The sequence below is a fragment of the Chinchilla lanigera genome, unplaced genomic scaffold, assembly GCF_000276665.1.
Source record: "Chinchilla lanigera isolate Chin_1 unplaced genomic scaffold, ChiLan1.0 scaffold00028, whole genome shotgun sequence".
Taxonomy (NCBI): domain Eukaryota; kingdom Metazoa; phylum Chordata; class Mammalia; order Rodentia; family Chinchillidae; genus Chinchilla; species Chinchilla lanigera.
Window position 1 is genome coordinate 18537494 of NW_004955429.1, and position 15217 is coordinate 18552710.

General features: G+C 58.0%; 1 protein-coding gene across 7 annotated transcripts in view; it reads left to right on the top strand.

Moving 5' to 3' along the window:
- Tead4 (TEA domain family member 4) overlaps positions 1 to 15011 on the top strand; it is a 55282-nt gene extending 40271 nt beyond the window's left edge. For 6 of the 7 annotated variants that reach the window (XM_013515542.1, XM_013515545.1, XM_013515546.1 and 3 more), the window contains 5 exons: positions 1056 to 1204; positions 1931 to 2104; positions 12975 to 13115; positions 14486 to 14638; positions 14723 to 15011. In XM_013515542.1, the coding sequence (XP_013370996.1) occupies positions 1056 to 1204; positions 1931 to 2104; positions 12975 to 13115; positions 14486 to 14638; positions 14723 to 14836 (731 nt within the window). In that variant the 3' untranslated portion in view covers positions 14837 to 15011. The remainder of the gene's footprint in view (positions 1 to 1055; positions 1205 to 1930; positions 2105 to 12974; positions 13116 to 14485; positions 14639 to 14722) is intronic. The other variant, XM_013515543.1, reaches the window with a different exon arrangement.
- The last annotated feature ends 206 nt before the right edge of the window (positions 15012 to 15217 follow it).

The window sequence follows — 15217 nt, forward strand, 5'->3', positions numbered from 1 at the left end:
GTTCAGGAGACGTATAAATCTGCATAGCCTTCTGGGGTTCCCTGGCCGCCTCCCGTCACCCCTCGGCTCTCTGCTCCCTCCCTCCCGGCCCCTCACCCCTTGCCTTTCCTTTGGCTGTGCGATCCCCTCGCCGTCTTCCCTGTCCGTGCTACCATGTCTGCGTCCCGTGTCACACGTGGGTACGATGCAGCTGCTCGTCCCTGGTGCAGGGGTAAATGAGCGAGCGAACTCGTGGCTCAGCAGATGCACTAAGCACTGGCTGATGTGTCCTGCCTGGCTGCGCCACCCCCACTGTCCCTCCTAGGCGTCCTCCACGTGCCCCCACTTCCCATGCCCGCGGACTGGGTACTGCTGTTGACCACGCTGCCCGATGTTAACGCTGGGGTCGTCGAGACTTCTGTCCCTCGCAGGCCGCGGTTACCAAGTGCTGGCATTTCTCCCTCTGTGCCTCCCATGTCCCCTCGCTGAACCCTGTGGTCCCTCGTCACTTCCTGTTGGAAAAGCTGCCGCATCTGTCTGTGGCATCTCATTTCCCGCCACTGCCCAGATTCGCCTTCCTTCTGTACCCTGCAGCCCGAGTTTCCAGACTCAGCATGCTGGCTCCAGGCCTGGCCTGCTCCCCTCGGCCGTCTCCTTGGCTTAGAATGTCTGCACCCCAAGGTTCCCATGTGCACCTCCTCCCTTCTTTACAAAGTCGCCTCCTGGGGGAGCCTTTTCTGACACCCTCTTGGGTCCCATTTGGGTCCTGTTTGTTAGTCACGCTGTGCTGCAGGCCTGTTCTGGGCCGGGTTCTGTGCTGGGCCCCGGAGAAACAGCTCTGGGCTGGGCAGGCATCTTCCTACCCAGACGAAGGCCGCTGGAGGACAGGAGCCGGACGGAGCCTGCTCTGGTGGCCCTCCAGGGCCCAGTCGCCTTCGAGCTTCGTTCTGCTTGAGCAGCCCCGCCCCAGACACACAGCCGTGGCAGACACGGCTTTCACCGGCGAGCCCGGGTCCTCGCGGAGGGTGTTGGCGGGGAGGCGCCTCCCCGCCATGGGCCTCTCCCTCTGCGTGCAGGGTTTGAGTCTGCGGCGGGACCTGCCCCCTCGCCCTCGGCACCCCCGGCGCCCCCGGCGCCCCCATGGCAGGGCCGCAGCGTGGCCAGCTCCAAGCTCTGGATGTTGGAGTTCTCTGCCTTCTTGGAGCAGCAGCAGGACCCAGACACTGTGAGTCCTCCGCGGGGCCCTGCGCCCACCCCCTGCCCACTGCTCTCACCACCTGTGCTTGGCTTCCTGGGCACTTTTCTCCCACACTCTTGAGGGTCAGCTTAGGCCCCCTGGCTGGCTCTCCCCGCTTCTCTTCGCCTCACTCCACCTGCTTCCCCCCACTTACTGTCACACTCCCGGCCCAACCCCTCTCGCCTTCCGCTCCCTCCCAGCTCCCAGCAGTCCTCTTCCTCCCTCTTGGTCCAAAGTTGCTCCCGGCTCAAGCCGCCCCACACCCTTCCCTTCACTCCCTGGCTCTGCGGGGCCGAGAAGCTGAGGAGACTCCTGTGTCTGATTCACATCCTCTGGGGCACCATCTGGGACCCGTGGCCACCCCTGGGCTGTCCCCGTCAGTGCCTGGGTCCTGGGTGACCAGTGTCCCCTGCGAAGGCCAGACTAGTACTCAGCTGGTGGGAGTCTAACTTCACCAGCTGGTGGGAGTCTAACTTCACCAGCCTCCAGCTCGTTTTAGCTGAGGAACCCTGTAATGACCCACACTCCTCCTCACAAGCCCAGAATGAAACAAAAGAATTGGACCTGCAGTTCCCAGTGGGGAAACTGAGGCCCAGAGAGGTGCAGCGACTTGCTCCGGGTTACGGAGCTGTGAGCCCCAGAGCTGGGCAGGGAGGCCCTGGCCCACTCTGCCTGCCCTGCCTTCCTGTGTCTAACACCGCCATTCCTCCACAGTACAACAAGCACCTGTTCGTGCACATTGGCCAGTCAAGTCCAAGCTACAGCGACCCCTACCTTGAAGCCGTAGACATCCGCCAGATCTATGACAAATTCCCGGAGAAGAAGGGCGGGCTCAAGGAGCTCTTCGAACGGGGGCCCTCCAATGCCTTTTTTCTCGTGAAGTTTTGGGTAAGCCCTGGAATAAACCCCTCCTTCCACTCCCAGGGCATTTGTGGTGGTGGTGTGGTGGGTGGGGGTGAGCCTGAGGGACCAGGGAGGAGCAAGCAGGGACGGGGCTTGGATGCCGGAGAACGGGTGAAGGGATCGAACACCAGGCCTCGTGCACATGGGCTGAGCGCTCTGCCGCTGAACCCCTCTCTCAGAGCAGCAGGCCCTTCCTGGTGGTGGTCGCGGCAGCCAGGCAGAAAGTGAGGTAGTGCGGAGGTTGTGGTGCTGGCCAAAGACCACGGGGAAGCGAAGGGTGGGTGGGAGAAGAGCCAGCCTGGCGTTTCTGCCGCAGCCGTCTTTGAAGGGCAGCTCTGCTACGGTCCCGGTCTGCGGTGGGCCGGCCCATCCTCCAGCGCTGTCTGCGGGCCGGGTTGGGTTGGATGGAGCTGGGCGAAGAGGTGCGTAGGGTTAGGGCGGGTCACCCAGCCTGTGCTGCCTCAGGTCAGGCCCCCAGAAGAGGAGCCCATGCCCCGTTTCCGACAGCCCAGCCCGACTTGGCGCCACTCAGCACTGTGCTGGTAGGAACTGTGCTCCTGGGGACCTGATCTGTGGGAGGTCGCAGGGCGAGGTCAGACGGACCCTCGCAGGTCCAGGCCGCGCCAAGGAAGGGCAGCAAAGCCTTGGCCTCCGCGTCACTCTCGGTGCCTCGGCCCCAGGCTTGGGCACTGCGATGTTGCTCGTGGTTGCCCTTCCGCTCTCGTAGCACCAGGGACCACACTGGCTCCCCTTGTACGTCCCGCTCGGAGCCCTCAGCCTTCGTGGCCCCCACACCACTTTCATAACTCTGGAAGCTCTGTGGCCCTAGAAAGAGGCTTGCTGCGCCCAGAGAGGTCTGTGTTATTCTGGGTGGGCTGGAACCCCGCCTGGCTCCTGCCTGCTGCTCTGCCTGGGGCTGCCCCGCCCTCCACGGAGATGGAGGCCCGGGCTCCTCATCCGTGAGGTGCTTTGTGTTTGACTTGGCTAAAAGCAAAAAGCAAAAAGCTGGTTCTGCAAGCAGGATGGGAATTGGACCTGGCTTTAGGGATGAGCGGGATCTCTTAGGAAGAGGTACGCACTCATGAGTAGTTTGTTACAGGGAAGGGTGTGCAGGAGGCTGTGGGAAAAACTGTGAGAGGACTGAGAAAAAGCATAATGGAAGGGTGACTTAGCCCCTGGAAGGTCCTGATTATGTGGAAGTCTGGGTTTTAGTCTATGCTGAGGTGAAAAATAGGTAATAGGGGTTTGTTGGTTTGTTTGTTTTGAGACGGGTGTTACTGTGTAGTTCAGGCTGGCCTTGAACTCACTGTTGTAGCCCAGGCTGGCTTCTGCTGCCTCAGCCTCCTGAGTGCTGGAATTATAGGTGTGCATCACCATGGCCGGTGGTAATAGGTGTTTTTTTTTTTTTTTTTATTGAATCCAGAGCTTTGCACATGCTAAGTACATGCTATACCACTGAGCGGCACCCCTGCTGCTTTAAATCATGCATGTTCCGTTAAGCTGTTAATAAAAGAGGCTTTAAAATGAAAAGCACCAGATGCGAATCTTCCTCTTCCCTGTGTCCATCCCCAGGAGGCAGTCCCTGTGTAGGTTATCTGTTGTTTTTCTTTGTTTGTTTGTTTTTGAGACAGGAGCTCACTATGCAATTCAGGTTGTCCTTGAATCCACTACAGAGCCCAGGCTGACCTCAAACTCAAGGCAATCCTCCTGCCTCATCCTCCCGAGTGTTGGGATTATAGGCCTGTACCACCACACTCAGCTTTTAGCTGTTTTTTGTTTTTTTTTTTTTAAAGAAAATGTTTTTATTTTTTGCAGTGTAGTGGCAAGCGCAAACACCAAAATGATACCCAGGATTTGGAGGCAGATTTATTTTACATCCACAGGCACTGATGGGGATCATTCCCAGAATATCAGGCCCTGATCTCTGGTGGTCTAGGGCTTACATGGGATAAGCAAGCAGGAAGTACAGAAGCAGATTAGCTTGTCAGTTGGGGATTGGTTTGTGCATCGTGCATCACAGTGAGCAACCATTTCTAAGAGACACAAGTAACAGGAACTGGAACTGGAACTGTTACCTGGGCAGCAAACTGACTGGCTGGGGGCATTTTCTGCTACAGCAGTACTGAGCCTAGGACCTTGCACATAGTAGGCAAGCACTCTGCCTTGGTGAGGTATATCTCCACCCTTTTGTATGTCAAGACTGGCCTCACCGAATTTCCCACGCTTAACCTCAAATTTGAGATCTGCCTGCCCCAGTCTTCTGAGTAGCTTAGATTACAAGTGTGCAGCACCATGCCTGACCAAATTTATTCTTAAAATTTTGCAAGTTACTCCATTGGAACCACCATAGAAAGTTAGTAAAAAGTATGTTTTCCAGATATCAAACCTATTGAGTTGCTCTTCTTTTTTTTTTTTTTGTCTTTTTGAGACAGGGTCTCGCTATGCAGTTCAAGATGACCTTGAGCTCACTTTGTAGCCTAGGCTGGTCTCGAACTCACAGCGATCCTCCTGCCACAGCCTCCCGAGTGCTGGGATTACAGGCATGTGCCACCACGCCCGGCTGAGATGCTCTTCTGTCGTGGAGATTTTCCTCCTCTGCACCTCTGTTCCCCTCCTGTCTGAACTGTATCGTTGTCATCCTGAGTTTCTCCTATGTTAGAAACAGTTTCCTAGATCTCATTGCTTTCTTTATGGGCATACTCCCCTCGTTTTTTCTGCGATGCCTCCTGTAGTGTCTTCTAAGAAAAGATGCCTGTTTGAAATAACATTTTTATATCCCCTATCTGTATTTGACTGACTAATAGTTTGGGTAAAGAATCTGGATCAGAAACAAGTTTCTAGAAATAAGAAGATCCATTTCTTAAGAGCTTTTTTTTAAAAGTCTAGGCTGGCTTTAAACTCACTTTATAGCCCAAGTTGGTCTCGAACTCACAGAGATCCTCCTGCCTCAGCCTCCTGGGTTTCTTTATATCCTTGCCAATATTTGATAGTTTCTGTGATTGCAACTATCTAATAACTGCAGTGGTACCTCCCGTGGCCTTGATTTGCATTTCCCTGATGATTAGGGTATTTTTTTTTCCCCCTGACATAGCATCTTACTCTGTTGCCCAGGCTAGTTTCGAATGATCCTCCTGTCTCAGCCTCTTGAATAAGTGGGACTACAGGCATCTGCCACCATGCCTGACTAATTTGTGAGTCTATTTTGGACAAATGTCAGATCCTTTGCCCATTTTTATGCTGAGTTATGTATCTTTTCATTATTGAGTTAGGTGTTCTTAATGTATTCTAGAGAAGTCCCTTTCAGATGTATAATTTGCAAATACCTTCTCCCATTTGGTAGTTTTTTCTTTTCTCTTTTTTGTTGTTTTGTTCCTGTGTTTTGATGCTGAGGATTGAACCTAGGGCCTGCACACTGAGCTACCTTCCCGTCCTTTTTCATCCTTTATGTTAGACGGGGTCTCGCTAAGTCACCGAGTGGCCCAGGCGGGGCCCATGGCCCTGCCCTCCTGTCCTGGGCTCTCGAGTGCTGAGATTGCTGAGCTTGCACGCCCCCGCACCGAGCCTCACGCTCCTGACAGTGTCAGTGTGGGATTTTGGTGAAGTCCGACGCAGGTATATTTCTCCTTTGCCTTCGTGCCGCTTGCCTGTATTTAGCAGTGCCTGTGCGTCCGGGTGAAAGGTGGGCCTGGTTTCGAGACTGCTGGTGTTGGAGAGAAACCGATCGTGTCACTGTGTCTGCTGAACCTTTCCTTTCTCCCGAGAGGGTTCCGTTTCTCCAGAGAGACAGACACCTTTAGTTTCCCTGGAAGGGAGACCCCAGGCTACAGCACTCTGGGCATGGGAGGGAGGAGTGAGCTGGGGGCTTCGGCCATTTCCGGTGCTGGTTTTGCCGTATCCTCAGTCTCATCCCAGTCTCTCTGTAACGGGCCCAGTGTCACTGAGGCCGAGTCGTCCTGCGTTGTTCTGGTGCGGTCGTCTTGTGTTCTGCTGCCACGTGCAGGCTTCTCACCCGGCCTCCGCTCACGGCAGTGTCTCCCGGGCCCCTCAGCCCCCAGCTACCCTCTCTGCCTGCTTCAGTATGGAACCTCCTGCTTCCTGTGCCCTGCGGAAACCCTGCCAGTCCTGCCAGTCAGCCTCCAGTTTCTGAAGTGTCCTGAACTTTGTCTGTTTGGTCTCTTCCCCATTTTTTCCTCTTTGAGGTACACAATTTTTTGACATTACTAAGGCTCAAACCCAGGCCTCCCACATGCGTGCTAGGCAGTCATTCTGCCACTGAGCTGCACCCCCAGCCTTTTTATTTTTGTCTTTGTTTTTTTTTTAAGACAGGTGCTCAATACATTGCTCAGGCCGCCCTCAAACTCGCAATTCTCCTGCCTCAGCCTCCTGAGTAGGCGCCACCGAGTCTGGCTGTGTACAGCACAGTTTTTAGAGCTTTTTGCTATTATCGTTCCAGTTGAGTCTGTAGAATGGGAAAGATATAAACCTGTGTTGAAGCCAATGTCCAGGAAAATGGGTTTAACCTGACCGTAGCCTCAGGGGTTGGCAGGCACTGTTTGGAACGCTGGCCTGAGGAGGGCAGGCGCCCAGGGTCGGCGGCCTCTGTGGAGGGGAAGTAGCGGCACACCTCTGACTCTCGGGGTTTCTCCCCTTGGGTAGTAAGGAGTCATTGAAAGTTTGTGTTTACTTATGTTTCCACCCGGGTTTCTCTGTTGCCTGGGCTGGTCTCAAGCTCCTCGGCTCGAGCGACCCTCCCAAATGCTGGCACACAGGCCCCTCTCACGCATGGAAGGTTTTGCGGGGGACACGACATGGCCAGAGTTGTGCTTAGCTGGGAGAATCGGCCATCCGGCCGCCGGCAGGTGGGAGACGCCCGCAACACAGCCAGGACAGCAGCGGGTGTGATACTGGGGCGGGATGCTGGTCTGCCCTTTCCCGGGAAGGGTTTAAACCAGCAAAGGCGAACCTGCTAGTTTTCGATGACGCCAACAGCCCTCTGCAGCACGGGTGCTGTAGGTTCGCCACCACCGGTTCAAACTGTCTCACTTGCACTTCCTCACACGCTCCCTTCCTGCGCAGGACGTGGGGATCACAACCAAGAGGCCTAGCTGTGGGCACCAGCTTACAGCCCTGCGTGGCCGGCAGCGGCGGCTCCCAGGCCCCTTGAGGAGGGGGCCCTGCCCTGCCCTGTCCCTGCCCACCCCCGAGCTCACGCTCAGCCTGCCCAGGTGGCCTCTGTGTGGAAGAGGCGAGGAGGTGCCTCGGCGCCCTGCAGCTCCTTCCAGCGCTGGTGCCGCCACCCTGAGGCTACAGCTGGCACCGGGGGGAGGCTGGCTGTGGGGGCAGGAGCCGCTGCGTGGGTCACCGCCCCCGAGGCGGTGGTGCGTTTGGGCCCTGTTCGCTGGCTCCTGCCTTGTTTTAGTTGTTGGTGTTATTTTCTTTGTTCCTTTTTCTGTCCCTCCCTCCTTGCTTCCCTCCCTCCCTCCCTCTCTCAGTTTTCCTCCTTCTCTCGGTGTGGGGATGGAATCCACCGTCCGGCACATGCTAGGCAAAGCCCGTGCCCTGAGCGTTCCCCCGCCGTGCTCTTTGGTGGTGTCCTGTATTCCCCCTCCAGAGGAAGAGCACCTGAGGCTTTTTCACAAATTGGGAAAACTGAGGCACAGAGCAAGCAAAGCCCCAGCCTCGAGGGAGCAAGGGCTGCTCTCCTTCTGTCTGTGCCTCGGATGACGCAGACCGAAAGGTTACACGGGCCCCTCCTTGGCGCTTCCCGTACACTGACGTGGCTAATCCCTGGCACGTCCCAGAGGTAGCGCCGGTTGACACGCTTACCTGCCGAGGAGAGACTGAGGCACAGGCAGGTAAGTGACTTGCCGAATTTTACCTAGTTCTGTGTAGTGTGCAGCCCGAGCCTGGACTCTAGCCACCTGGCTCCTGGCGCAAGCCTGGGTCTGTGGCACTTAACCCGCCCTGCCTTGCTCTGAGCAGTGTCAGTGCCTCTCCTGCGCCGGGGGCAGGTTCTGGGTTATCCGAAAAGGCCTCTGGTCGGCGGATGGGCAGCGTGGGGACAGCAGGCCGCCCTGAACCCACGTCCATTCCCGGTGTGGGCGGCTGGGCCCCCGGCGTGTTCTGGACCTCACTTCCGGAGGATGAGGAGGATGCTGTCTTGCTGGGAAGCATGAAGACAGCAGGTGGGAATGAGGAGCTAGATGCCCCTTCCCACCTCGCTTGTGGCACCTGCTGTCTTCCGCTGTCCCCTAGGGAACCTGCAGGTGGGGATCCATAGCAAGAGGGTCGGACACCTGTGCTGGGGGAGCCGATTAGGCCAGCGTCACAAGCGCACTTTGCTTGGCGCTGCCCGGTGCCCGTAGCCAGCACAATTGCGTCTTCCCGGAGCGGCCCTGGGGCAGTGTGCATGGTGTGGGGACAAGTGGCCCACCCACTCAGCCCATTTCAGAGCTGGGTCCTGGGGAATCTCGGCTTCTGTGTGCCTCTGTCGCCATCTTTCCTTGAGGCACACGAGGGCTGGGGCCCTGCGCTGGCAGCGGCGGGGAGGGCTTGCCCCGCCTCCTCGAGCCAAGAGCAGGCGGAGCCCTGAGTGCCCGCAGTGGGCACAGTTGGCCATGTGAAAGAGAACACGAGGGCCTGTCGGGCCAGTGCCCCCTTTCTGACACCCATCACGTGTCCGTGCAAGGAGATGAGCGTGTGACAGAGAGAAACACGCGTGTTGCTGACCGTGTGTCTGGGTCAGCCGGGCCCGCCCCTCCCCTCCCCTGCAGTCCCCCCCGTGTGGGCTCCCAGGGACTGCTGAGTTGGTCAGAACCCCCGGAGAGTAGGGGTGCCACTTCCATGGCCCTGGAGCAGGCTTCTGCCTCTGTCCCCCTGAAAGTTACTGTCCTCTGATCAGATCGAGGTAGCAGTCCTGCCTTGCGCCCTGCCGGAAATGGCCTCTGTGTGTGGAGCGGGGTGCTGGAGTCGCTATGCCGGGCTCTGTCTGTGAGTACCGGAGCCCAGGTTTGGGGACGGCTGCCCCCCACCCGTGCCCTTGAGCTGTGTGACCGGAGAGCTCGTTTTCCAGGGTAGGAGAGGGGATCCTCAGACGTTAGGGGCCATCAACACCAGGCTGCATACTGAGAGTGCTGGGCAGGGTCCCGGCTCACGCCTGCAGTCGCAGCTGCTCCAGAGGCTAAGGCAGGACAGCTGCAAGTTCAAGGCCTGCCTGGGCAACTTAGCTAGACCTTGTCTAACTAAAAGTAAAAGAGCTGGGGATGTAACTCAGCGGAAGATCTTCTGCCTGGCACCTGGCATGCACGATGGGTTCAATCCCCAGTACTGGCTGGGTGTGGGGGGAGTGCTGGGCAGGGCCTGAGCTGAACCGTGGCGGCAGAAGCTCACCCCAGGCCTTCCTGCCACCCCAGCCTGCGGGTCAGGCCCTCCAGGCCTGACATTTCTCCCAGGCACATACCAGCACATGACAATGAATCTGAGCCCCTGGGGCCCCCACACCCTAGCTGCAGCTGTCCGGGCTCATCTGTCAGTTACCCGATCTCCCACACCTGTTCCAGGCCGGCCGAGAGCTGCCCACTCCTGAACAGCTATGAATAGGGTGGAGGGAGGGGGCATTCGGAGGGCAGCATGTGGGGGTGGGAGCAGACTCTCCACTTCGGCCGAGAAGGCCAGAAAGGCGGGGTGTTGCAGGGGTGCCGAGGGGGCCTGCAGGGCGGTGGGAAGTGGCGGGAGGTTGGGCACCCGGGGTGGGATGAGGTGCTCGGCGCAGCCTCCGCATCACGGCCCAGCATTGCCCGGGTCTGTGCGGAGCAGCCCAGGCAGATTCTGGGCTGACTTCCTGGTGGGATCGCCTGCCGCCCGTGTCACCCGCCCCCTAGTCCTGCCTGCTCTCTCCTACTCACACTTTCCTTGAGAGCAGAAACAACACCTTGACGTCTTTGTGACCCTCTCCCCCATCCGTACCGGGATGGGGCTGGATAAATGTGTGACTGAGGGAGCGGAAGGGCCAAGGGAGTGGGAGGTGAGGACAGAAGACTATATTTGATCTGGGGGCCGGGCTGGGCTGGGCCAGGAGGACTGCCGGGTGAGTAGGTAGGGTCATGCCCTGCACAGCGCCACCCAGCGGTGAGAGGCGGAACAGCGCGTGAGCGCTTACTGCAGGGCCCTGTTGTAGGCACTGCCCATGGCTTGGGAGACACTTCTTGCCCTCAGCGAATGTCCCACCTGGACAAACAGCATGGGGTGATGAAATGGGATGTGCACATGGCTACCACACCACAGCGGACAGTACTCCCTTGTGTGAGTGAATGAGCCCAGGAGGGACCAGCACCGGGTCTTCCGAGGACAGGCGGGACTTTCTAGGTGGCACATGCTTCAGCACTTTTTCCTTAATCACTACACCCTTCTTTTCACTTATACTGGGAAAGACAGCGTCTTTGCTTTCATGGATATGGACTGAAGGAATAAAAGTGAGCAGACCACAGGGGCGCAGGTGGTCGCTGAGTGTAGCACCGGTCACCGGTGGCCACAGCCCGAGAGTCGTCACCATTCGGTGTCCCGGCTCCTGCCCTGCTGCCCCCGTGTCCAGAGCGGGCCCCTCCCAGGCAGCCGGGCCTCCTGCTGCCGTGCGTTCAGCCTCGGTCCACATTTGTACCCTGCACGGCTGGTTGCAGCCTGTCCATCCCGAGCACGCAGACTGTTCCCAACCCCACGTCCGACAAACGTGTCACCTCGGAGGACGACACGAGTGGCAGAAACCAGCAGACAGAAAGCCTGGCTTCTGGCTCACCTTCTGTTTCCTAAGAAGAACTTGGGCCACGGCTGCTGTGGATTCCGACTGGACAGAGGCCTGAGCCACTGCCCCTGCCTCAGACCCTCCTTGAAGAGTGGCAGTGGGGTCAGAGGGGAGCTCCGACCAACCTGGGGTAGGCGTGGAGCATGGCTGTTCCAGAGGCTGGGCTTTGGCTTGGATGCTGCTGCAATTCTATTTTTCTTCTTGCCTCCCACAGTCTCGTTAAAGCCAATGCAGAACACACTGAACCAGGTGCCATCCTATTTCAGCATGAAAACATCCTAAAATAATCGCCCTAGTTCTATTCCCCATCCTACCGTCTTCATTCAGTATGTTGTTTGTTTGTTTTGGTTTTTGGAGACAGGGTCTCACTATGTACTTCAGACTAGCCTGGGACTCACTATGTAGCCCAGGGTGGCCTTGAACTCAGCAATCTTCCTGCCTCAGCCTCCTGAGTGCTGGGATTACCACCACAGCTGGCCCCAGTCCTTTGGTATTAACCCATAATGATAAGTGCAGATTCTTCTCAGCATTTCATGTGGCCGCATAATATTTCAATTGTTCCGTAAGACAGTTAACAGCCTCTTGTGTATGGAAAGGTCTTGTTCCAGGAAAACTTCTCAAAGGAGAGCAAAATGGTGTTTGTGCATCCCCTAGTGGCCAGCAACGGAACTGCCTTGCCTGGATATCAACCTTCTTGGGGGTCTGAGAACCCCCTTATCTCTGAGCAGAAGAGCTGTTGGTGTCAAGAACCTCGGTCACAGCCTGCAGCTCCCCCTCATTCACAGGTTGCGCTCTGGTGCCAGCATAGTAGTGATTTCAGACCATTTGTGTGGGCGGGTGAGAGGCCTCTCCTAAGAATCGGCCTTTTGTTCGATGTGCATTTTTCTGAGTCTTAAGCTGCTGTTAGCAACCTTGGTGCAGACAGGGTGTGATTTGACGTGGAGCCCAAGTCCTGGGGATGGGACCCCTAAATGGCTGAGGGGTTCAGAATTGCGATTCTGGGGCTGGGGATGTAGCTCAGCGGCACAAGCACCAAAGAAATGCGATTCCAGCTTAGGAGTCCCCAAGGCAGCCAGATGGTTCACCCAGAGCCTTCCCTCTGCTGGGTTGGGATGAGATTGGGCTTGGAGCCTGCAGACCTGGCCGTGTCACTAAAGCAGTGTGGCCTTGGGCAAGGCTGACCTGAGTCCAGGAATCTCGCTGTGTCTGAGGCTGGGGCACCTTTATGGGGTTGGGAGCGTTATTCTACCTATGCCGAGAGGGAGATAAATAAATTTCAGATCATCCCAATATCCAGCAGCAGGAGAAGAAAGCAGCGCATCTGGGGCCTGCGAGGAGCTGAGGACAGAGGCAGCTGCAGGGCTGATGAAGGGCCCTTTGAGCCGGGCGGGCACTGGGACTCACGCCCCTGTGGCAGAAGGGCTCCGTGAGGCAGTCGGGGCTACAGGGTGATGATGCCTTCAGACTTGGTTTTTGTAAAGAACTCTTAGAGCCACAAACAGAGGGAGGGCAGACGCGTTGGGGAAGTGGGTTTGGAGGCTGAGACTGATGGGGAAAAACATCAAGTGTGGCCGAACCCCGCGGTCAGAGCGTTTCTGAAAGAACCCCGGCAGGGCTGGTGATGCACCAATAAGAGGACGGGACCGTGAGGAGTACCAGGCTTCTCTCTGCCCTGGTTTTCTGCCCTCGTGCTTTCTTCATTATCAGAACTGACTCTGGAAAGGGTCTGAGAGGTTCATACTGATGAGGATTTACATATCTGCAGCTGACTAAAACAAAGTCAGACTATAAAATTCAAAGACCTAGAGGCCTGCTTGCTAGTGACGTTGGCGTCCGAGCGCCGGACAGTAGTGGCCTGGAATCGAAGCAACCCTAGGGCTCTCTGTCGTGTCAGAGGCACAGCCCGACTTCACACAGGGCCTGGGCGTGAGGATAAGAGCGGCGAAGCTTTCGGTCTCCGAGCTCTGCTTGCTCCGGGTTTCTTTCCAGCCCGAGTCTGCGCTGTGAGACTCAGCCTGTGCTCACCGCGCCCTCAGCCTCCTGTTCCCCTCCCCGCAGGCAGATCTCAACACCAACATCGAGGACGAAGGCAGCTCCTTCTACGGGGTCTCCAGCCAGTACGAGAGCCCCGAGAACATGATCATCACCTGCTCCACCAAGGTGTGCTCATTCGGCAAGCAGGTGGTAGAGAAAGTGGAGGTACGAGGCTGGCCCGGGCGCGGGTGGGGCTCCTTGGGCATCCCCAGAGCAGCCCTGCTGGAGGCGGCACCTTCCACGCACACTCAGTGGAAGGCCTTCTGAGAGCTCAGACGCCGGGGAGAGCACTGCCTGCCTAACCCCCGCCAACAGGACTCCGCACACCGCGTCCTGTCCTAGGGCAGGGCCGCTGCATTGGCGGCCTGGGAGCTGAGCCGAGTCCGCCTGGCGAGAAGCTCCCCGGGGTAGTGAGGCTGGAGGTCTCCAGGACCTCTGCTCCCTGCCCCCGCTTTACTCCACAAATGGCCAACACTGTGTCCCCTCTTTCAGATTTTTTTAGTACCCAGGAGACCCACACTAGTAGAAGGGACAAAATAATTAGGTTCCTATTGGGCAGCAGTTTCCAGGGTCTCCTGAGCACGCTGGCCAGGGGCGGCCTTGAGGTGTGAAGAAACCCTGCGTGTTGCTCGGTGAGCAGGAGTGGTCCTCGCTGCCCGGTCACATGGGCCCGGGAGTGCTGATGCTCTGGTGCCCTGTGCAGGGACAGCGAGAGGATGGGGGGCCGAACGCCTGCGTCCCAGAACACCTTGGGTCTGTGTCCCCGTGCTCACCTCTTTCCCCACATTGTCTGAATAACAGAGGCCAGTTCTCACATCCACCTGTTAGCCAGGGGCCCAGCCAGGGCCAGGGAAGAGACTTCCTGTTTCCCAGGGATGTCCTGGAGGCGCTTGACCTCACCTGGCCGCTTTGTCTTCTCGTGGGTGAATCTAGGCAGCAGCAGTTTCTCTTCTCTTTATTTCGGTGCTCAGAGTTGAACTCAGGCCTCATGCACGCTGAGCCTGTACCTTACCGAGCTCCTCAGATTACTTAATCCTGTGTCTGTCTGTGTGTTTCTGTGGAACCGCTGTTGTAATCCATGTGCCCTCCACCCTGCGCCCGCCCCGGCAGCATCCTGCACAAGTGGAGAACAACATTAGCAACTGGGAAATCTGCTTTGATACAATCGGCTGGTCTGGTTCAGATTTCACCAGTGTATGTGTGTGTGTGTGTGTGTGTGTGTGTGTACATGGGGGTCTCTGCCCGTGTTACCCTAAGGCACAGCCAGAATTGAGAAGCGCCTGTCACATCTCATCCATTGCCTTCATCGCTGCATCTCTAAGCTCTGTTCCCCTGGTACCCAGCGTGTGCCCGTGGCTGCCAGGAGAGGCCTAGCTTGCTGCCCACCCACCTCGGAGACTGGCTCCGCCCCTGGGCCTCCCGCCTCCTGCCTTTTCTTCCTGTGTGGCAGTGCCCTGGTCACGGAGCTTCCCGCAGAGCTGGGCCTGGGCTGGAGGCGCGGGGATTCTGAGCCCCGCTGTCCCCTGGGTCTGCAGACAGAGTACGCTCGCTACGAGAACGGCCGCTACTCGTACCGCATCCACCGCTCCCCGCTCTGCGAGTACATGATCAACTTCATCCACAAGCTGAAGCACCTGCCCGAGAAGTACATGATGAACAGCGTGCTGGAGAACTTCACCATCCTGCAGGTGCCCGCAGGGGGTGGGCCCAGGTCCCGGGGGTGCCACCAACACCTCCGTTCAGGGGCTTCACCGTCGTCGTCTCACCTGCAGGTGGTCACCAACAGAGACACGCAGGAGACCCTGCTGTGCATTGCGTACGTCTTCGAGGTGTCGGCCAGCGAGCACGGCGCGCAGCACCACATCTACCGGCTGGTGAAGGAATGAGAGACTGCGGGAGCAGGGCGGGGGAGAGACGTGTGCAGGAACTGGGACGTGGGAGGGGACCCACAGGGCGGCCCCCGCAAGTGCCAAGACCGCGGAGTGGAGCTGGCCTGACTGCCAGGGGCGCGCTGCCTGCGCCTGCTCTGCCCCGCCCCCAATAAACCCGAGGTGTTGTGCATGTGCAGAGGGCCTGTCTCGCCGCGTGAGCCCTGGAGGGACGAGGGGAGCCAGGCAGTGTGGGGGCAGGCCGGACACACCGGCAGACACGCCAGGCTGTCCCAAGGCCGGCGCCCCAGGGCCCTCAGCCAGGAGCACCGCCGGACTCTGAAGCCTGCGGCCTGGTGGTCCCTGCACTGCCGCCTTGAGCCATCGGCCACGTGGGAG